The sequence below is a fragment of the Anabrus simplex genome, chromosome 1 (genome assembly GCF_040414725.1).
Source record: "Anabrus simplex isolate iqAnaSimp1 chromosome 1, ASM4041472v1, whole genome shotgun sequence".
Classification (NCBI taxonomy): Eukaryota; Metazoa; Arthropoda; class Insecta; order Orthoptera; family Tettigoniidae; genus Anabrus; species Anabrus simplex.
In genome coordinates, this window is record NC_090265.1 from 731,339,647 (window position 1) to 731,363,011 (window position 23,365).

Genomic DNA, 23,365 nt, shown 5'->3' on the forward strand with positions numbered 1-23,365 from the left:
ATGTTTAGCCTAAGTTAGTGACCACATGGCTATGTTACACTCTTGCAGATATGTGCATTCACTAAATGCAATTATAGGATATTGAGATAAAGGAAATAAGTTAGCATTTGATATTTCATGACCTGTGCATCCGAGTGTGAAGTGAGTATAATAATGAAGAAGGTGAAGCGTGGTGTCGGTACGTAGCTTACTCCTGTCAAATAACATCAAAGGATCTGCTCTAGGATTAACGTCCCCATCCAATGGACGGATCACCATCAACAGCATCATATGCCCTCACAGGATACAAAAACTTCATAAACCAAATTAGTTCTGATACTGATGCAACATTCTTCAAACTATTTAGACTTTAATAACAGACCCAGAAAAACTACAGCTTCACCCAGTAACTTCATTTTGGATTGTATCAGAAGAATCACTGGGATTTGCTCTGGCTAAAACTAACTGCTTATACCCTAGAACATCAGAGGCCAATTTTGTATGTTAAGCATAGTCTGGATGTTAAAAAGAAGCATGACACTCTTTGTTTTGAAACGTTTTTTTATACACACAAAGTTTGCAAAATACTTCAGTTCCGCTGTGTCTTGATGCGCATGTTGACAACAAATGACCACTCCTGTCATTTTTAAGTACACAACCAGTTTTAAAATTGCACTTTCCCATTATTAACACTTCTGTTCACAGATCAAGAGGCAACCTTTCCAGTATAAATCCCGAAAGGAAAGGAAAAAATAATAGAAAATCAGAAAAAGTACATTACCGAAAAACTCTGTTTTAAACCGTTCTACTACAATATGTAACTAAGAACACAACAATCATTTCTGTCTTCATTACACGGATATTCTTATCATAAGCAACTTCAGAAGGAAGTTAGATATTGATCAACTTTAAATATAATAAGAAACCATATACCATATACCTTTATTGTATCTAACAAAAACAAACTACATAAATTTTCACAAACCTTTGTATGTATTAAATTTGGATAAAAATCTGCTTTTCTTCAATCAAAGAGTAATGAAAGTGCACAGTACTAAATTCTTAGGACTGATTATAGATGAAAATCTGTCGTGGAGTAATCACGTGGAGACTATCTGTAATAAAATTATCCCTGTGATTGGTATCCTCAGTAGATTGCGATATAAGTTTTCTCGTGGGTTGTTGAAGGGTATTTACTATGCTCTTATAGAAAGCCACATCTCTTATATGATACATGTCTGGGCATGCTGTAATAAAGAATTATTTGGAAAGGTAGAGGTCCTTAAGAAGAGAGCACTAAAAATAATTTTCAAACTGCCCATTCTGACACCGACTAAAGATCTGTATAAATATTGTAATATATTATCACTTCCAAACCTCCGCATAAAGGCTTCTATAATTATGATCTATAAAATTCAAAACAAATTAGTCTGCTCAAACACATCAGTAATTACCAATTCACAGATTCACAATTATGAAACACGAATTATTTATAATATTCACTACAATCAGATTCATTCCACTAGTTATGGTCAAAACTCTCTTTGGCATTTTTCTATAACTATGTATAACTCGCTTCCAAAAAATATAAAAATGTTACCAACTTTATCTATCTTCAAAAGTAATGTAACTAAATACCTGAAGTAGTATGGTAATTATGGTTAGGAAGCTTTGTCCTATCTTATATCTTACACCATGTTAAATTATATACTTACTGTATTTTATTTTGTAATCAGATTGTGAATATAGCTGCCATTGTCATTTATTTGTATTGCACCAAGAAGAACCTTGGCTCAGGTGCCTATATTGAAATGAAATTTGTAGAATAACACCTCTCACAATTCTACTCCAACTCCATATTTTCTAAATTCTGCACCTACCAAAGGGAAGAAAGTTAGAAAAGCGACTTATTCTGAAAAAAGAGACTATGAGAGAGTAACTCCCAAAAAGAGACTGAGAGCTAAAAAAGAGACCAACTCCTAGGCCTGCAAGAGAGCTTACGCCGAGATACAAAAAACAATTTGGAACAAGAAAGAAAGTGTTGAACATGATACGAAGTAAGAATGGCGAAGGCCTAACTGAAGAAAATGAAGTAGGGCTACGTTGGAAGGAGTACGCACAAGAATTCTACCAAGGAATTCTGGATACAGATGTCCTGGAAAGTGAACACACCATGAGCTGGAATGAGAGAAGAATTCGATATGACTCTCAAGAGATTAAGATACAGAAAGGCTTCAGGACCAGATCAAATCCCTGCAGAGATCTTACAGGCCCTAGGATATAAAACCAAGAAGACTCTATATGAGCTAATAAATGAGATGTACATAACAGGAGGAATTCCAAAATATTTTGAGCAAACTATCCTTATTCCTCTCCCAAGAAAGCAATGAACATTGAGCCTCCTCTCCCATGCCTCTAAAATTGTAACTCAAATTATCTACCACAAGGATAGAGAAAAAGACAGATGATAATATTTCAGAAGAACAGTTTGGGTTTAAGAAGGGAAGATGTACATGCACAGCCATTCTAAGTCTCAGAGTCATTATTGAAAAACCTCCAGAAATAGGCAGACCAATGGTAACTGTGTTCATTGAAGTAGAGAAAGCCTTTGATAACGTAAACTGAATAAGCAAGTTGAAAATAGCCTATAGGAACAGAAGAATACTCTACCACATTTACAAGAACCAGACACCATTGATACGCATACAAAGAGTTTGAACAAAAACTGGAAAGGGCATAAGAAAAGGATGTGGAATATCGCCATTATTATTTAACATCTAGCTACCAAGAATCATAGCAGACTCTACAGTTTGCAGATGTTATACAGTAACACTGATAACTGAACATGAATAAGATATGGAAAAGGCACTAGATCACATGAACAAATTGTTAAAAGAGAGGTGCAGCATAAGAATACAAAGGGATAATTACCAAATTGCCTTTGTGCTGAAGGATCGAGAAAAACTAAATCAAGTAAAGGAATTCAAATATCTAGGAGGTCTGATCACATCTGACAGGAAATAAAGGAGATAAGTAAATGCTCAGACTGCACAGGCAAAGGAAGCTTTCTCAAAAGAGAAGTCCTTAAGACCATCGTCATGGAGGTACAAAACACAACGTGAAAAGATTTGTATGGAGCGTTGTAAGCTATGGACCCTGCAAAAAGCGGAAGTGATGAAACTCAAGGCCTTCGAGATGTCGTGTTGGCATCAAGTCCTGAGAGGGTTACAAATGAGCATGTTCTCAAAAGAGGGAATGAGACACCCACCCTGTGCCACCCTGCTTGAAGGGAAACTCGAAGTTAGAAGGAGCAAAGGAAGACCTAGAGTACAATTTATAGACAATTATTGCCACTTGAAGCTACTGGCCATGACTGAGTGATATTCCCACTTTCTCATAAGATTGTGTATTGGTTGTTAAAATTCAGCAGTGACAGCTAGACTCCCCTTAACTTGGCAGCATCACAGGCACGTTACCAGTTCCAGTCTTCTAGCTCCGAGTTCCTTTCTATTAAAAGCCAGGCAGAGGATCACCATCTGCTGTTCGTCCAGAATTTCATGTCCTTCTGGTACTTTTGAGTCAGAGTAGTGAGGACAAGTATCTGACCTTAGAAGAGCCTCATCTCATACTTGACCCTCGACCTCTCTAGGTCACCTCCCGTTTTCTTCCCCACTGACCGTATTAACATCAAAGAGTTTTCTTTGTTGGAGGTACAAACTTGTTCTGCTTTGCTTTAACTTTTAACCATCAAACCATCTACTTCCTGTTTTTCCTCATGGAAAATTGCCTTCAACTTTGACTTTTCCAAATTCTGTTGTTCTCTTCTCAAAAAGTGTCCAAGGAACTGGAGATAAAATAAATATGCTCACTTCAGGCATAGATTTGAATATTAGGAATATGTTTCTAAAGGCTTGATGTGAAACATGGACAATAACACTAGTGTTAGAAGACAGAACACAAGTGTTTTAAATATCGTGTTACTACAGAGTCTCTCATATAAACTCAGACCGAACGCATGGTGTTTGTACTCTGGGCTACGGCAGCTGCAGTATGGGAGCCGCGCACACAGTTCTTGACCTTACAAGCACCCTGCACGCGTTCAACCTGACAAGCATGAGTCACTAGCCTGAATCTCAGCTGTTAACATGGTGAGACAACTATCATCAAAATACCATATTTTATATGTAAAAGTTCTGGTTTCATGTTAATGGTCATGTGAACAGTCATAATTCTTGCTATTGGTGTGCAGAAAATCCTAATGATGTTTATGAAGTCCCTCATTACAATAGGAAGATCGGTGTTTAGTGTGCTGTCGAACAAATTCTCGCACATAGGAGGAACTGAAAGAAAACATTACAAATGAAATCAGAAACATTATAGTGGCAGAATTCACTTGCGATCAGTCAGAATGTGGTTGCCAGATACAATGCAGGGCGGCCGGGTGCAACATAAGTTTGGGTGAGGCAGCTGCCGTAAGGCAGAGTACAAACAGAGAGACGCTGTATAGCATGTTGAAGGTCAGATCACAAATGAAGTTGTTAAGGGGAGAATAACTTTACCATACTGATAAGGACAAATCTAGAGAAACCCAGGATTTGTCAGATAGGCTCTCCTCATTGCTTCTGTGAGCTCCTTTCTGCTTCTCAGCTTCATCGGGAGGGCGGGCATCATTAAGGGGGTCATTCTGAAACTGACCTGCTGTCATCACATTCATATTTCATATATCCAGGTTCCTGAAAGCTGTTCTCGGCCTATCAACATATAGCCTATGAACTTACTGGAGAAATATTATAGAAGACTTAAGAATAAATTACGGCTTGCCATCTGCCGTGAATTCGGAGAAAATACTCAAAGCCAGATGACGAAAAAGAACCGAAATATGGAGCGAATTTTACTCCAATGGTGCCATGATGACCAATGACTGGAAGCAAGCTAATTTCAACCTCCGACACATCATGACAAGATTCGCAACCCATGGGTTCCACCACAAGATATGTGCAAATAAATAATTCCATGAACCAAGACAGGAGAGAGAGAGAGAGAGAGAGTGTGTGTGCGCATGCGCACGTGTGTGTGTGACAGATATCACTCTATGTACTGCAAACTCAGTTGAATAACAGCAGAATATCCCATGCCTGTCGTAAGAGGCAACTAATAGGGGCCCCAGGGGCTCTCAACTTGGGAGCGTGGGTTGGCGACCATGGGGCCCTCAGTTGAGTCCTGGTATTGCTTCCACTTACTTGTGCTAGGCTCCTCACTCTCATCTATCCTATCCGACCTCCCTTGGTCAACTCTTTTTCTTTCCCAACCCCGACAATATTAGAGCACTTGAGGCCTAGGGAGTCTTTCATTTTCACGCCTTTCATGGCCCTTGTCTTCCTTTGCCGATACCTTCATTTTTTGAAGTGTCAGATCCTTTCCCTTTTTTCTCTCTGATTAATGTTATATAGTGGATGGTTGGCTAGTTGTACTTCATCTTAAAACAATAATCACCACCACCACTATCATCAGAGCAGAATCTCTGATAAAATTCTGTTCCTCTATGTAAACTTTTGCACATTGTGCACATTTCCTAATTAATAATCATGTTCATATTTCTCTATATATGGCACTTCTTTATTCCTTTTCAGCTTTTCTCCAGTTAGTTTTTGAGGAAACTGTAGGCTGTGATAACAGTAGTGCTATGAATATGACAAACATAGAACTAGATGTAGGAAGCAGTAATTATGTACTTATGAAAAGGTTAGCTCAGGATAGGGTGACATGGAAAGCTGCATCAAACTAGATTGTGTACTGTACATACCCCATGTTGAAGCTTCTGATTTTTCCCTGCCACAGCTTGAAATGATTCTAGAATCTGGGTTCAGGTGGTGACAGTAAAAATGAATCTAGTTAGGATGACAGCTGTACATTTTTATTACATCTGATATTCTGTCAGCTAAGGGGCTTCACTGGCATCTATGGCTTCATTATGTGACCCTCTTTATGACTTTAAAACCATTCTCAGCTTGCATTCAGGAGATGGTGAGTTCAAATTTCAACATTGGCAGGCTTGAAGATTTTCACATCAGGCAAATGGTGGAGCTGTACCTTAATTAAGGCCATGGCTGCTGCCTCCATCTTCCCAATCCTAGCCCTTTCATATCCTTTTTTCTCTAAAATAATGAAGCTATTCTTCTTCAGTGTCGACTCAGAAAATGTAACTGATAGATTTTCAGTCTTTTGAAACACAAAATGTAACACTATAACATGGCTGAAAAATTATTTTAAAATGTTTTTATTTATTATTATATTTTTGTATTATTTATTTATTAAAAAATTTGTTAATCTAAAAATGAACAATATTAACTTATACAATTAAAATTAATTATAGTTATGTTATAGCATTACATTTTTTTGATCAACAGACTGAAAAGCTGTAAGTTATACAGTCCTTTCATTTTACGAGGAAACTTCCCGATTTTCCCAACTGCAATGGAACCCCAGCTCACACTTACCCTCATGTCATCTTTCCACCAGTGGGGAGTGCATTCCATTACTACTGGCAAATCAAGACAAAATAAAATAAATCCACAAATTTAAATATTATTATTTAAAATACTGTACATGTATACAGGTTTATTACTCACCATTTATTTCAGATACTGTTCAAAATTACCTCCTTCACAGTAAAGCATGTCTCACCACTTTCTGTAATTCTGCTTTGCTTGTGTTATTTCAGCCTTCAGTTCTTCTATACAATGGCAATTATTTTGGCAAATCCTGCCCTTCAGGGTTCTTCAAAGTTAATAATCAGTTGATCTAGGGAGCCATAAACCTGTACTAATTATTCAGTCATAAAAAACTGGACGTAAAGTGTCTACAGAATTAACAGCTCCATCCTGTTGAAAAAATTCATAATCCTTTCCAACCAGTGTCAGTTCACTAAAGAAACAGATGCAGAATTGTTCTCATGTTCAGATCTGAATTCGTGTGGTCATCAAAACATCTTTTGCATGCTTACCTCTATTTTAATGGGCTGCAGTGGCACTTTCTGTACAATACATGGATTGTCAGTATTTTACAGTTGCATATTTTGAGAATTTACATGTCCAAAAAAATGGAACCATGCTTTGCCAGGCATAAACATCAGCTGAGGATCCAAATTAACATTATATGAAACCAATTACAAACCTTATTCTTGCGGCAAAATCTGTCTGATTAAGTTCCTATATGAACCTTGTATTATATGGTCAAATTTTCAGCAGTCTGATCGCTTTATAGGCCAACCCCATGGGTATGTTTGTTTCCTGCGCTGGGCGATTAAGTGGTTTTCTGGTACTTACTTCCATCCCCAGTTTATGTTCAATTAAAACCTGTCTTTTCTGCTTCCTCTGTAAATCACAAACTGAACCTGAAACTGAGCCACTTTTTCATCAATTACAATTACAAGATATTAGAATCATTCTGTATTTACAGTTTTCACTTTACAAAGGAAATTTAATATGTCCTCCTATTCGATACATCGTCATCGGCAATTACTCATATTCAAGTTTACAGATTTCCTGGCTAATAGCTCACTTCAATTCACAGCAGTTTGTGTTTAAAATTCCAGTGACTGTACAGGCCAATTCTTGCGTAGAAGATACGTCCACACATCGCACAGCTGAGGGACGGGGGAAATCTTGGCTGGGTTTGGCGAAGTTTGTGTTCCTGTCGCTTCATATTTTCATGTCTGCGGCGTTCTTGTTCGAAGTGTTGAAGTGAGGCACAGACACTTTGCCGCCAAAGTAAACGGTCCTTGGCAAGTCTTTCCCAGGTTTGTGGGTTTATTCCTGCCATCTGTAAGGTTTGTTTCAATTGGTCTTTAAAACCCTGTGGTGTTGAACCAGTGCTAAGTTCACCATAGAGGATCTGGCGTGGTAGTCTGGTGTCATTCATATGGCGCACATGTTCTGCCCATCTGAGGCAATGGCCAACGACCAATGCAATACATACACAATTTGAAAACGCAAGATTTTGTAAGAATGCTCGAGTTAGGATATTTACGAGCAAATTTTTATTATTATTAACAAATACATTGCAATTGGGAAATATCCCAGTGGCAATGATCACTTACAGTAGTGTGCTAATAACATAAAGTTAAAACATACTTACCCAACAACAACAACAACAACAACAACAACAACAACAACAAGAGTACAACAAGCAATTCCATGGAAATAAAATATTACAAGACATACTACTAGTTTGACATTCTTAATCCAATATCATCATATACAAATTCACATATAACTTAAGTATTTCCAGTGCTTAACACTACGGCTTACAACACGTTAGGTTGAGCTAACTACTAGCCTAACATTACAATACCGTCATATACAAATTCACACGTACCTTAAGTATTTCAAAATTTTACACTATGACCTACAGTAGATTGAGCCGTCTAATTACTGTTATCTTAGCATTGTAAATACAGCATGTTCATCTACAAATCCATACATACCTTTAATAATTCATATGCCTCAAAGCTACAGTTTACAGTGGGTTAATGTTGCATTAAAATATGACACCATCACATAGAAATTTACACACAAATTACAGAAAGCTGGAGTCTGCTCAATTTCCCGATTTATAAACAAATATTTACCATAGTTAATTTTATGCGGTTGATCTGTCCTACATATGTAACAGGGCTTTTCTGGTCGACTGTTCAACTCTTCCCAAGCTGGCTTATTTGTTGGCATTATACATAGCATATAACAGTGTTCGTTTCCTTCTAGTCCTCCGTGTCTCCCACTCAAGTTTTTCTATCACAACTTTTAGGAGTGAAATCATTAAGCACGAATCTTGCAGCCTTTCGCTGTACCATGTCAAGTTCCTTAATGAGTCCTATTTGGTATGAATCCCACACGGCTGCCCATATTCCAGGACTGGCCTAATGAGTGATATACAGCCCTGCGCCTTCGCCTGGGAACTCCTGCCTTTTAGCACCCTCTGGTGACCTTTAGTAACCTAAACATATCTTCTACAGTTCAACTAACATTCCACTAAATAAATTTGCTGTACAAGCAAATACTTCATTTTCCAACGGAGTATTTAATACATGAGCCAGACGGTATTGGATTTTCAACGTCTAAAGACTCTTTAATTTTTAATGCCCTTCATGACCCTTGTCTTTCTTTGGCTGATATCTTCATTTTTTGAGGTGTCAGAAACTTTCCATTTTTTCTCTCTGATTAGTGTTAATAAAATTAACGTGGTCTGCATACAATAAAAAATGTCCCTCGATCATAACAAAGACCCTGCTGTGGTTTTGGTTTCAAGCAAATAAAATTAACAATTAATGTGCAAAAGACCAACAATATGATAATGACAAAACAGGATCAGAAAGAAATCCCAATATACACAATGCTGAAGTAAAACCAGTGAGTATTGTCAAATATCTTGGGTTGATAATTGACAGAAACTTGAGGTGGACAGACCATGTTGAATATGTAACTGAAAAGATCATACATGTTGCAGGAATTTTAAAGAAACTTAGGTATCTCATTCCACAACATCTTCTAAAACAGATCTACTACTCTTTAGTTCACAGTCACCTACAATATTTGAATGTTATCTGGATGCGCTGTAAGAAGTCTGACTTGAATGAGCTAATGGTAGTACAGAATAGAGCTATTAGAAATAATCTTCCTTACTTAACGCCAATCAAATATCTATATCTAAGAGCTGAATTTAAAAAAAACTATATATCTGCAGTATATCACGGAAACATAAATTGTTACAGATGTGAAAATTAGTATTTGGAATCTCCTGTAAATGTAAAGAAATACGTATTTCTTTGTTTTCAGATAATCCACTTAAGGGGCAGGGGTGAAAGAATTGGAAAAATGAGTTGAATTCTTTGTATGAGGATACTTATATCTAAAAAAATGTTGCAGATGTGAAAATCAGTATTTGGAATCTCCTTTAAAAGTAAAGAAACATGCATTGTTTGGTTTCCGGAAAATAGACTTGGGGAGGGGGGTGAAAATAAATGAAGGAGTTGAATTCTGTTTATGAGGACTTACATCTCAGAAACTGAAGATGTTACAGATGGTATTTGTAATCTCCTTTAAAAGTAAATAACATGTACATTTTTGTTTTCAGAAAATTCACTAATAAAAGGTGATGGGAGGAGGACTGATAAAGGGGTTGAATTATTTTTATGGTGATACTTACACCTCAAAAACTAAAGATGTTATAAATGTGGAAATCTCTTTTAAAAATAAAGAAACATGGTTTTTTTTCGACTTGAGAGAACACTGTTTCTCATATGTACAGCTCTATGTCGCAAGATCTTCTTAGCCCCAAAAAGCAATACCACAAATATGGTTTACAAAGAGTTTTTGGGGTAAATTAAACTCACTTTTTCTGTGAGTGTTTATATTAGTAGGGATTTTCAAATAATGTCTTAGTACAGTACCAAGGAATGATTACTTCTAACAAATTACAAAATCCATGTGAGCAAAGCCGCAGGTAACTGCTAGTTTATTTGGCAGACTGAAGAACGCCTTGGTTATAAATTAACTGGTGAAACTGAAAAGAGACAGTTTCAGATACCGCTCGTCCCCTTACTCCCAAGTCTTCCTAGCAGCTGATGTGGTAGCATCATCTGTGGCTCAGAGGCAGCTCGGAACTGACCTTTACTCTGTCATTCTCATGTTATTAGATTGTCAATGCTCTGTCTTTGTATGCATTTCATTTTTTGAGTTCTTAATCACAAACCAAATCCTATACTGTACCGTACCCAGGGGTAAATACCCTCTAGTACGATGCCTCCATTCCTGTATGAACATTCGACTAAATCAGGGTTGGGCAGAGAGTGGGTTGGTCGTCAATTGGATCAGGATAAAAGTCGAATTTCTACACTTGAATATAAGTAAATGACAGGAAAATGGAGGTATAACTCGAATGAGAAACAATCATATGGGGTAGGATGAATTTATTCATAAATATCCCCGAATCATTCTACTTGAAATCTATTAAATCAAATAATAAAATAGCAATATAAAATCTCAAAATAACAGAAATAGCTGGACACTGACAACGTTAATTATTTAAAGAAACAAAGTGAATAAATTATCAAGCACAACATTGAATACTTGCATACTTTCAGAAATTATCTTCTTCTTTTTTGTCCATAGTTCATGTGATATGGTAATCAGTATACGCATACACTGATATGTAGTTATTTTGCATGGAGTCACACTAGAAAATATCGCAACGATACGGGTTACGAATTTAATTTAAAACGAGAGTCGCCAAAATGTTATCGTTAAAGAAAATTACAATATAAAGAAAAGTTACGATGAAAAAGAAAAACTAAGACGCAATGGGATATGATCTGAATTATGTAAAATACTAGTGGCATTTCCTACGCTATATTTACAACAAATCAAATAAGCAACACTAAACACATCTATTTACATCGGATAAAGAGAAAAAGTCTTACATACTACACAGATTCTACATGAATCGCGGTTCACCACAAAGGATCTAGTGAGAACTAGATTGACCATCAATAACACTCAGCACTCGGGCTGTTCCCCATTAAAAAAACGAGACAAGGTATTCAAACAACATGTAACAATATAAAACATCATCCTGTAAGGGAAAAACATATAAATAACCATCGATAGTATGCAGAAAGCAATGGGCAACATTGCCTCCTTCTGCTGCATTTGAGCGCTCAATGGCGCGGTCATCCATCATGTATTTACGGGTGGGCTCAAAGCTGAAAGGAAATGTTGAACTCAACACTGTACTAAGGCTCCTTTCACACTACACGATTTCGACCGTACGGCAAAAAAACCGTACGGCTCTTTTGCCGTGGATGTTGCTTTCACACTGCAACAGTTTTTTTGCCGTGGGAAGCTCGGTGCATGTCTTGATGCTAGTCATACAAGAGAGTCATTTTAATAATAGGATGATTTCTTAATATTAATAGTTTGTGGCTGAATATTAAACTGTGAAATTGTGTCATAAGTATATATTTGTGAATCTGTATTATGTAATAATATACACTATATATATATATACTGAAAATACACTTAAGTTACCAAACACACTTTTTTCTTTGTCTTAAATTAGATCAAAATCTGGTTTTATTTCTAAGTAAACTTCACGCCAGGCTTTTCTTGTCGGATTCCGATCTTTATAAATGCAGCAGCGGCGATTAGGGGGCGAGGGGGTGCGATCGCCCCCGCCCCACTTTGTGGAGGAAAAAGACAGAGACACCTCCGTACAGGCCATGAAGCCCTTTGGAGGAGTGGAAGGTAAAGGCTTCCACCATTGTTAACCACAGCACGTGATGGGGTAAAGTGGTTAGCTCTACGCCCGGCCGCCTTTGCCCGCAGGAATTAACCTGGTACTCATTTTTGGAGTAGGCTGAGTGAACCTCAGCGCCATATGCATCTCCGGAAGTGAAAATCTCGTTTCTTAAATTTTACGACTTCCTGACGGGGATTCGAACCCACGTCCTTCCTGGCGGACCGAGTACTCCTTTACCGCCTCGGCCAGAGAGCCCCTTAGTGGAGAAAACATTACATTATTATTCCATTTTAGGTGGCTTAAACTAGGACTTAATTTAATTATTTAAAAACAAGCAATTTGTACAAGCCCTGTTGTCTTATCAGATAAATCTTTCTTTTATTTTCTTTAATTATCAATAAAATTATTAGCGGGAATACGCACAGAATGTAGTTTGTCGCGGCTAACCGATTTGTATAGCGCTATACCAAGTAGTGGAGACTTCTATGAGGAAGGGTGGCAGGGGTATATTTTATTGCCAAGGTCATGGACGCTGAGATATGATTCACTCGCTTGCCGCGCGTTTTCGTCTATCTGGCAATCTCGTTAGTGTGTTAGTTTCGTAGTATGTAGTCAAATTCTAAACGAATTTTAATTTTATTATCACACCGTACTTCTGTTTAATTTTAGTGCATGTGTAAAATTGTTCCTTTGATGAAAGTTTTATTGTATGGTATTGAATCAAAATAATAAACAAAAAAACTATTACCGCACTTAAGTTGGTAGTCTGACAATCTTTACCTCTCTGTCGAAATTAGCCTACCACTTTCAGCTTTTCTTAAAAGTTCTGGTGTATATACACACCCCCACGCTATACACCACAAACCCGGGTACGTTTTGTTGTTTGTACATCCCCCCCCCCCCCCCCAAAACACACGTCCAATACAATCGCCACTACTGTATAAATGTCTAGCGTTATGTCCCAGTATGGACCAGAGTAATAAGAATTTCAGAATCTGCGTCAGCCATTTCACAAAACCAACGATAAATCCTACAAAGCAATGCACTGAACATTTTAATAACAAAGTAAAACAATAAAACACTACGATACCAATACGTATAACTTGTGTCTAGATACCCTCGCGTTATCTCCTCTACAGCTGCTCGAGAGCTGCCGTACGATTAAAAAACCGTGCAGTGGGAAAGCATGCATTTATAGCTGCGTGCGCCACTGAGTCAACGGCAGCCGTCCATTGCCGTGCCGTGCCGTGCCGTGTAATGTGAAAGGTCTAATGCTCTTCTTCACGCCACTAAAGGAATGTCGCCGTACGGGTTTTTTTTGCCGTACGGTTGAAACCGTGTAGTGTGAAAGGAGCCTAAGGCTTAGTTTCTGTCTCCCAAGATTGTGACACAGAAATATCATCTCATTCGCGCCGTCTAATAAAAACACGGCCAATATATCAGCTTGCAGTGAGATAACATCTTTCGTCGGCTATACGGAAACTCACGTATAATCATTCCTTCCCAGCACGCTTTTACAAATTAGCACACATCAGACTCCTTGGTCTGGAATCAATTCCGTCAATTCTGATAACAATATACTCTCAGAAGACAATTGGCAGGTGCATGTCCACTGCACATTATTCTTTTACATATCAGGCAACAATCGGCCTGCATAATCACTTTATCATTCCGCATGCAATCTTATTTCTCATATCTCTTATGAATCACATTAGCTTTCTACATTATGAGACCCAGTTCGTTTCCTGTGCAAATCATTGAGCAAAAACAGATTCCAACCTAAATTCGAAGATCCTATTCTTTCAACGTCGGTATGCAGCTCCTTACGTACAGCTTCTGAAATACCATGCGTCATGCAATTAGCTATAAGTGTCTCTCTAAATGATCAAAATGAAATGACGTAGTAAGTATTTAACTTTGAACTTGGATGAACTTGTCAATCTAATCCTCCTAGCACTATTTTACAAGGAAAAATCGGAATATTCTACACTAAATAAACATGCATAAATGAACAACAATCTAATCCTAACAAATCCCTCATTATCCCAATTATCTAGTCATAAATCAAAATAAAAATAAAAAGAACATGCATTACTCTCTTATACGTATATACAACAATATCAAAGTGAATCAAACACATGCCGTCAGGCTTACTTTACATTAAATAAAATCTCTATTCTAAACTGCACTAGTATTTTAACATAACCCATATAACATTCCATAATTAACACATGTGTCTTATCTTAATTTGTGGCGACTCTCTGGATACATGGTAGCAGCTCACATCTCTGCTATATTAGGGATTTACTCCATGTCGATCACAGCTTCAACACGTGGAAATGCACTTCCTTCTTCCATAGGCGAAGCCATCTTCTTGCTGAAAAGTTGTTTAACACTGGAACACAGAAAGCTTTGGATGAATATCTCTTCACCGCTCACTTCTATAAGTGCCGAACAACCCTTGGTTACAAATTCAGCCAAGCACACTGACACATTAATAATGCAAACTTTACACCGTCTCTATATGTTGATAGTAAACTTTGCAATAACATAATCTGCAATTAACTCTGGAACAGTTATTTTATCCCACTGCACAACTGAAACACTTGTTTAAAATCATATACTGTTACTGATATAACACTTCAGTATCTGCGATCACAATGACACTTCTACTCCCTCCAAACTACCCGATCAGAATGACGCTCTCCTGAGCTTGGGGTGCTGAGGAAGCTTCGGTAACGCCGTTTCAACTATGGGGTTCCCGCTTGTCTAGACAAACCACCAATCGGAAAGCTTGCCATGTATAATGTCACAATATTAATTTTAATACATTTATAAAACACAATTCAAACAATGGCAAATCTCTTCCTATAATTTTTAGATCGTATTTCTGATCATATTTCACTTATAGACCTGTGGAAAACCGACAAATGACAGAATTAAACCAAATACAGTAGAGACAATACGCGACACTGAGCGAGATATCGAGGGACAGCTATTGGAGCCCTCTCTAGCGAGTAGACCTGAAAACCACTGATTCTGTCATAAGAACACGTGTATTTGTGTGTGAAGTTTTTGGTGTTATTTATACGTTTTCAGTGAGTTGACATAATTAAATAGTAGCGTGTGTCATTCCTTGATATCTCCCCTCAACATGAGGGGAAAGGTATGTGCTGTGTTTGGCTGCAGTAACTGTGAAGTAGAGAAGAATGTGTTGTCTTTCTTTCGCTACCCTCGTGACAAGAAAATGTAAGTAATATTGTGTTTGCATATATATTCTTCCGGTGACAAAGAGATTTTTATAGTACTTCATAATCTTCTGACCTGCTCGACCCATATTTTAACTGGCTTAAAATATAATACCGTACGCATATTTTATTCAATAGTGCAGCAGTTAATCTTCAATACCGATTGTGTTGTTGTAGGTGTGATCTGTGGGTTTTGAAATGTCACATAAGTGATTTGGATAAGGTGTACGAGAAAGAAGGGACTTAACACTTATATAAGAATTATAAGATCTGTTCAGATCATTTCCAGGCCAGCGACTTTAAAAACCTCGACTATACAGCCAAGAGTATGTTACATTTTTACTCTAATTGTACGTAAATATTCCTCAAAGCATCACCATCGACAACATTTTCATACTTTTCTTTCTTTTATCCCTCTTCTCAGATTAAAGCCGGGATTTTATAGATTTTCTTTCTGATAGTAGGCTTCATGTTAAGAGGAAAATTGTCCAGCTTTTAAATGTTAATTCATTGCTCCATGTGTGTAAGGAATGTGCCGATATTTTTATTGACAAGTGTCTTAATGTGATGATACAATGTTTCTTCAATGAGAAAAAAGATTAATCTAACCGTAAAAGTTCAGGCAGGAATGCTAAAGCAAAAAAAGTAATGCATAAATGAAAGATCAACCCATTTCACAGCAGTCCATTTCACATCTTGTTTATATGTCTAATTTCAGTCTTTAAATAATAACCTTTTAAATAATTCTTCATTCATTTATCCAGAATTGCTTTAGCATCTTCGAAGTTAATATCTCAATAATACTTTCTTTCTAGACGTAATTTATTTATCCATTTTCGTATATGCATTTCCATTGATATTTGAATTTAGCGCGACTTTTCAGGTCAAGTCACCAGGAGCGCCACCGTCGAATTGTCCCCCATTTTATCGAGGCTAAATCCGTAAGTGTCGCGTATTGTCTCTACTGTATTTGATTAAACTCAAGCAACTGTACATGTTGGTCAACCTGGGATTATCACTTGGCGCGATGTAGACTCCATGGTTGCCATATCCTCACTTTCTCATTGGCGGAATATATAGCTTGGTCAGCACCTTGTACACGTGCCGACCTTTACCAACGCTTCGTTACGCTAAGCTATTCTCACGGTCTCGAGGAAATGTTGGACAATATCCAGCGACTTGATGTCTCCATAGACATCCGGTCTCAACTATCTTGGGATTCAATACTCTACCATTTATGACTGTAATTTATATGAATAAAATTTATATATTATGTCAAATAATACTCTGAATATTTCTTATGGGCCGACAGGATACGGCTCAATGCCTCAAACCCGTCACTTCTTTTGAAGCCACCTGCGCATATTTAACCAAGGCTTGTTTCCCAGGTTTGACAATTGTCCTCATTTAGGTGGGGTAGCCAGATTTTCAGAATTACATATATCGAATTATCCCAAGACGTACGAAATGTGTGAAAGAAATTGTTGATGAGAGTCAGCTATGATCGTAAACTTGTATGCGTAAAGTGTGTTGTGTGGGAAAAAAATTAATTTCAAAGTTTCATCAATTATATTATGCTCAGATGACATGCCTCATTGTGATTCAATGAACTTATATACTTTACTGTCTTATAATATGCATAATCTTTGGATTTGGCCTTTTTCGTTTCATGCATTTAGGGGAGAGAAAAATTTCATATTCAGTATATCCCTCATTTCCAATCAAACAATACCTCAACCACTCAGATCCTTCTAGAGTTATAAGCAAGATTGTAGCACATGATTCCCTTTCACTAAGGTTTCAATGTGTGCAGCCAGATTTCATAGACGTTACCATGTCAAAAATAGATTTAAAAAGAATTCCATTGTTTGTATTTTGTTTTATTCAGGTAAGATGGGCCTTCTAATATGTTGTTTGTACTCTCTCCAGCTCTGGGCGCAGGAATTCCTGGCCTTTGCTGTGTTGTACAAACCTCTAAGTTTGGGCGTCCCTGGCTACGTGGTGCTCACGTTGATGCTGGATCAGGTAGAGGAACTGGTGGAGCGCAACTCCATGGAGTCGCGCCAAGTCATGCGCATTCTCTACGAGGTCATGAGCACGTATGAGTGGCCACCGCAGGGCGAAAAGGGCATCAACGCCATCACCCGTCTGCTCCGGCTGTTCTACTTGGCCGCAAGCGACCATCGACGGCCTTGCGCCGTTCTCCGTAAAGGTTTGGAGGTGTGCACTTTCCGCGTTCTGGAGCACATGACTCTATCCGACGTGAGGAAAGTGATGCCGGAAGTAATGCAGGGCTTGTTCAATCCCAAACTGTCGGACAGCGCTCTGCTAGATATAGCCAATGTTATAGAACATGCCACGCTATTCCATGCTCAAGGTCCATATAGAGACATCATTGGAGATCAATTGTTTACAGCCGTTCTAAACATGGTGGCATCCAAACGACGAGTCCTCAGTTTGGTGGGGAACAGGTATGTTTCACACATAGCACTAACTAGACTTACAGAAAAAAATAGTCCAGCATAATTCTAAATTCCTCTTATGTGAATCTGTCTTGAGATGGGTATCAACTGGACATCCTCCATGATTCTCTGTCCTGAGCATCTTGTTTCAGGTGTTCATAGCTTCTCCCTTGTTTGCTTTCTGTTAACATTCCAAACCTTCTTTCTCTTCCATTTCTTCCATCTATTTTTCCCTCCACCACCCTCTGTTGAAGACAATTTACATGTAGTATCTGACCCAACCACGATATTTTCCTCTTCCTTATCATTTTCATCAGGTGTCTCTTATCTCCTACTTTTCTTAGCACTTCATCATTTTTCACTTCATTTGCCGACTTCACTTTTCCATTCTTCTACACAACCATATTTCAAAACTTTCCAAATACTTTGTTTCTTTCTTTCTTAATGTCCATGTTTCAGCTCCATATGACACTCATCATCGGGAGTTACTCATTTCCGAGTTTACAGATTCCATGGCTAATAGCTCACTTCAATTCACAGTAGTTTGTGTTTAAACTTCCGGTGCCAATTCTCGCATAGAACATACATCCACACATCGCGCAGCTGAGGGACGGGGGGAGATGTTGGCTGGGTTTGGCGAAGTTTGTGTTTCTGTCGCTTCATATTGTACCAAATTATTGTAGTGCCATGGGACCTCAATACCTGTCAAGCAAATGCTCCATGAAAATGCCGAAAATGAGATCGAAAATGCCGCACAAACCAACAAAATGGCCCCACGTGACAGCACACCAAATTATGTGCCTTACTGGGTCAGCAAACAAATTAATCACAATAAATAAAGTGGAACATCGCGTAATAAGCCACAATTTACCATATTTCCTGTTATCTTTTGACTGGCTAGTTCAGCGGCATAGCCCGCAGAACGTCCGTTAACTTAGGTCACCAAGAACTACAAAATAAAATCTCTTAAAGATGTTAGTAGGACAGGATTGAATGAGGATTAAAATTTTCTTTTAAAAACATTAATAAAAGATAGATAAGAAGAATCCTTAAAAAAAATTGATGCAATTTATATTACAATTAGTGTTGGTAGCCATCAAGTAGCAACAAGTCAAAAATCAATTATCTTGGAATCCATGCGGGCGTTACATAAACACTACACTGTATATTTAAATAAGTTTTAACAGACTTTATTATTTGCGTCATACTTAAACGTCCTGGTACACGAGATAAGCAACAGAAAACTGTGCATATAAAAGAAAACTAAGATTAAATTATTCCCATTTAAATCTGGGATACAAAATTCACACGAATGCTTAGTTAGGACTTTCTGTTATCCCCAAAAACACACTGAAGCTCATAAGCAAAGACAATGAATGAACATTTTTTTTTTTTTTTTTTGCTAGTTGCTTTACGTCGCGCCGCCACAGATAGGTCTTATGGCGACGATGGGACAAGGAAGGGCTGGGAGTGGGAAGAAAGCGGCCGTGGCCTTAATTAAGGTACAGCCCAGCATTTGCCTGGTGTGAAAATGGGAAAACACGGAAAACCATTTTCAGGGCTGCCGACAGTGGGATTCGAACCTACTATCTCCCGAATACTGGATACTGGCCGCACTTAAGCGACTGCAGCTATCGAGCTCGGTTAATGAATAAACTTCAAAACCCCTAAAATGCATACATGCTTCCCTGTTAGCAGTGTACAACGAAATGACAAACACGAACATAGACACACCAAAAAAGAAAAACAATAAACAAATCACAGATATTCCACTGGATCTGAAATAAACACTCAAAATACACACTGGTCTTGCGGGCTTGTTGATGTAATCACATCTCTGGGTTGTCCTTCTAGAGCAACGTTCATTGACCTTCCCTTTACTGAGGGAATGGCAAGGTCGTCTTACCCTCGCTTACATATATCTGTCTGCAGATACACATAGCTACACGGCAAAGCCTTTTCCACATCTGCTTGTCGTCACATGGCTAATGGGTCCTCTTCTGCAGTACAAGGCAGCTCTCAGCTGACCCAAATCTCATGGCCTCTCAATAACACATAATAACCTATCTCTCTGGTCTGGAATCATGTCCTCATACTCATAACTCAAAGGCCTACATGCTTGACCTCACTTCAGGTCATTCAGAATATCCGGAGTATACTCAGTACATCTCTTTTCTTCATGCAAGAGACCCCGGTTCATGCCACGTGCATGGCCATGTGATAGCTTGCCGGAATTATTTCGAAAAACCTTTCTAGTGTAACGATGGTATTTATTCTGCACATCCGAAAAACTCATGCACTTTTACATAACATACAGTTCCTATACGTTAGGTCATCTGGCACTCCAGTAACTTATAAGGCATCTCCCTCCTTCAAATCTCAATGATCCTAGCTCCACAACCTTCTATAAATTACTCCCCAATAAGAATAACACTACTTTACATGATTATAGAACAAACCTAATTCAATCCTAATACCCTCGTAACCATACACAAATGATACAAAGCTAATAACACTGAGAACACATGCATTAGTCCTAAGCATAATTTAATGACTGCCATTAAGGCATAATGAAAGTTTATTTACAAAGAAAAATATGCAAAGCTAAACTGTCCCTCTCTAATGCTAAAGAAAATTCTGTTCAAACTTATCTGTTACATTGCGACCTCACAGCTCCTCCTTGCTGGACTGTGGTATATGCATTTAGCCCAACATTTCACTGGCATCGTCTTGGGCTGCTGGTCCTCGGTTCAGTTACATGGTATGGTCCATCGTGCTGCTGTCTGCTTGAGTGCTGGTTCGTAGGAAGTTCTTGTGCTTAAACAGCTCTTATCATAAATTCCCGTACCGCCAATAACTGCAATTTTACGCACAATTTTGTGCACACAATTAAAATGCCTGTTTGCGCACTCCCATCACTCCTAGTTCTGCACATCGTGGGTTAGGACTGGAGAAACTATAGAACATGTCTCCCATCTGGACTTATACTTTGTCCCGTAGAGCTCCTAATCGTAATTGCTATTTCTCTTGGCTACAGATAATAAAAACTAACAAAACACTATATATTATGACGCTGGCTTTGTGTAATTGGTACAAGCTCATGACGCACCTCCCCCTGTGGGTGAGGGCGGTAGAATAACACCCACGGTATTCCCTGCTGTCGTAAGAGGCGACTAAAAGGGGCCCAGGGGTTCTGAATTTTGGAGCGTGGGTTGGCGACCACGGGGCCCTCAGCTGAGTCCTGGCATTGCTTCCACTTACTTGTGCCAGGCTCCTCACTTTCATCTATCCTATCCTACCTCCCTTGGTCAACTCTTGTTTTTTCCAACCCCGACGCTATTAGGTTTGCGAGGGCTAGGGAGTCTTTCATTTTCACGCCCTTCGTGGCCCTTGTCTTTCTTTGGCCGATACCTTCATTTTTTGAAGTGCCGGACCCCTTCCATATTTTCTCTCTGATTAATGTTATATAGAGGATGGTTGCCTAGTTGTACTTCCTCTTAAAACAATAATCACCACCAACACTCATGACGCACCCTGTCTCATCGTCTGTGTTCCAAAGAATGCCATCTCCACTCAGTGCTCCCTTTTATATGTTCTTGACAGAGATGCCACATACGGGGAAGCCGTATGATACACACGCTTCTCCTTTGTGCAAATAAAAGCTTGGTTCCCATGCTCATCCCACTCAAATCAAACTAAAATCAAACTGGATCAATTCGGAGCACACAGTAAATTACAACAAAATTTTCTGTTATTTTAATTTTGTTGAATTTTGTTCACAGGAGTCATTATTGTCATATTTTCATACCTTGCCAGGCCTGCTTCATGCCGCGTTTCTTCTTACACGGGTAGTATATGTGAATCCCCAGACAGTATTCAAGTCGTTCTATCCTTTTCCCTGATTTCTTCGCTCTCTCACACATCTTGCCACACCCGTCCTAACTTCAACATTAGAAATGTAGTTTTCCCTCTTGATGTTCATGATGAAGCATAGTTTTTGCTGTTGAAATTGCTCCAGCTTTTTGATGTCACGGCGGCATAAGGTCCACGCTTTGCAGCCATAGAGAAGTATAGAGATGACTACAGCCTGGTACACGATTAGTTTTGTGCAAATTGTAAGGTTTTCAGAAACCTTGGGACACTATACACTCCACACAAAACACTTTGGGAACCTCTTTCTTAAATCAATAGGGATTGGCTTAGATGTCAAAAGCCCTCTCACCTTTCCAAAAGCTTCTTCTTCCATAGATATTCTGCTTCTTATTTCTTCTGTACATCTTCCACTTCATGTCAACAAACTTCCCAAATATCTGAATGACTTTACTTGTTCCAGTTTCTTTCCCTCTAGTGTTATATTAACAGCGATCTCTGGCTTTCCTATTCTTATCACCTTAGTCTTCCCAATGTGTATCTTCATTCTGCAATCTTTGACAGATTCACAGAATAACAAGAATTCTAAATTAAAATGTAAGCTCTAAAGTTCTTATTATAGAAATTTTGCCACCAATTGAAACTCCAGAACTATGCTGGCTACAATGTTTTAGCTTTCATGCTGTGGAGAAAGTAACATTCATGTTATGTCTAATTTTGGAGAATCAGGATGCACACAAATGCAGCTCTCATTGCAAACCTGGAGCCACTGCAAGGCTCCAGAGCATTGCCAAGGACACTATAGTACAGTGGGCTGTGCCAGTGCTTAGTGCTTGTAATGAATATATATGTGGTGTTCGTTTGTTTGTAGAAGATAGTATGTGCTCAACTGTTGATATATTCCATTCACCACCATCATCAGTCCGACTCGTAGGCTGAATGGTCAGCATACTGGCCTTCGGTTCAGAGGGTCCCGGGTTCAATTCCCGGCCGGGTCAGGGATTTTGACCTTCATTGGTTAATTCTAATAGCTCGGGGCTGGGTGTTTGTGCTGTCTCCAACATTCCTGCAACTCACACACCATACTATAATCTATCAGCTTCATTGATAATTTAAGGACACAAGTATGAAGGATGAGTTTTCCACCTAATCAATACTTTATTTACAAAATGTTTAAAATTATCTACATTAAAACAGTACTGGTTTCGACCCGTAAATAGGTCATCATCAGCTGTTGGTAAACCTGCTTAATAGTGATTGTACATAAAACATTACTAAAAACTAATTTAACAAGAATGCCTTATTCTAATATAATACTACTGTACAATTATAGGGCTTTGACTAGTTGGAGTTCCATTCAAAAATCTAAACTGTTGCCAACATTATGTCAAACAAGATACATATATACATATGGTACAATGAAGGACTTTGGCATGCTGGAGTCCCTTCAGTGCCACATATTCCAAAAATTGTATAGCTGAGGTTGAAAATATAGTTCTTATAGAATAAAGG

General features: G+C 38.4%; 1 protein-coding gene across 1 annotated transcript in view; it reads left to right on the plus strand.

Moving 5' to 3' along the window:
* Nucleotides 1-23,365, plus strand: part of LOC136856843 (uncharacterized) — a 132,171-nt gene that overhangs the window by 76,874 nt on the left and 31,932 nt on the right. The window contains exon 3 of the mRNA XM_068231022.1: nt 17,451-17,992. Within this exon, the coding sequence (XP_068087123.1) occupies nt 17,451-17,992 (542 nt within the window). The remainder of the gene's footprint in view (nt 1-17,450; nt 17,993-23,365) is intronic.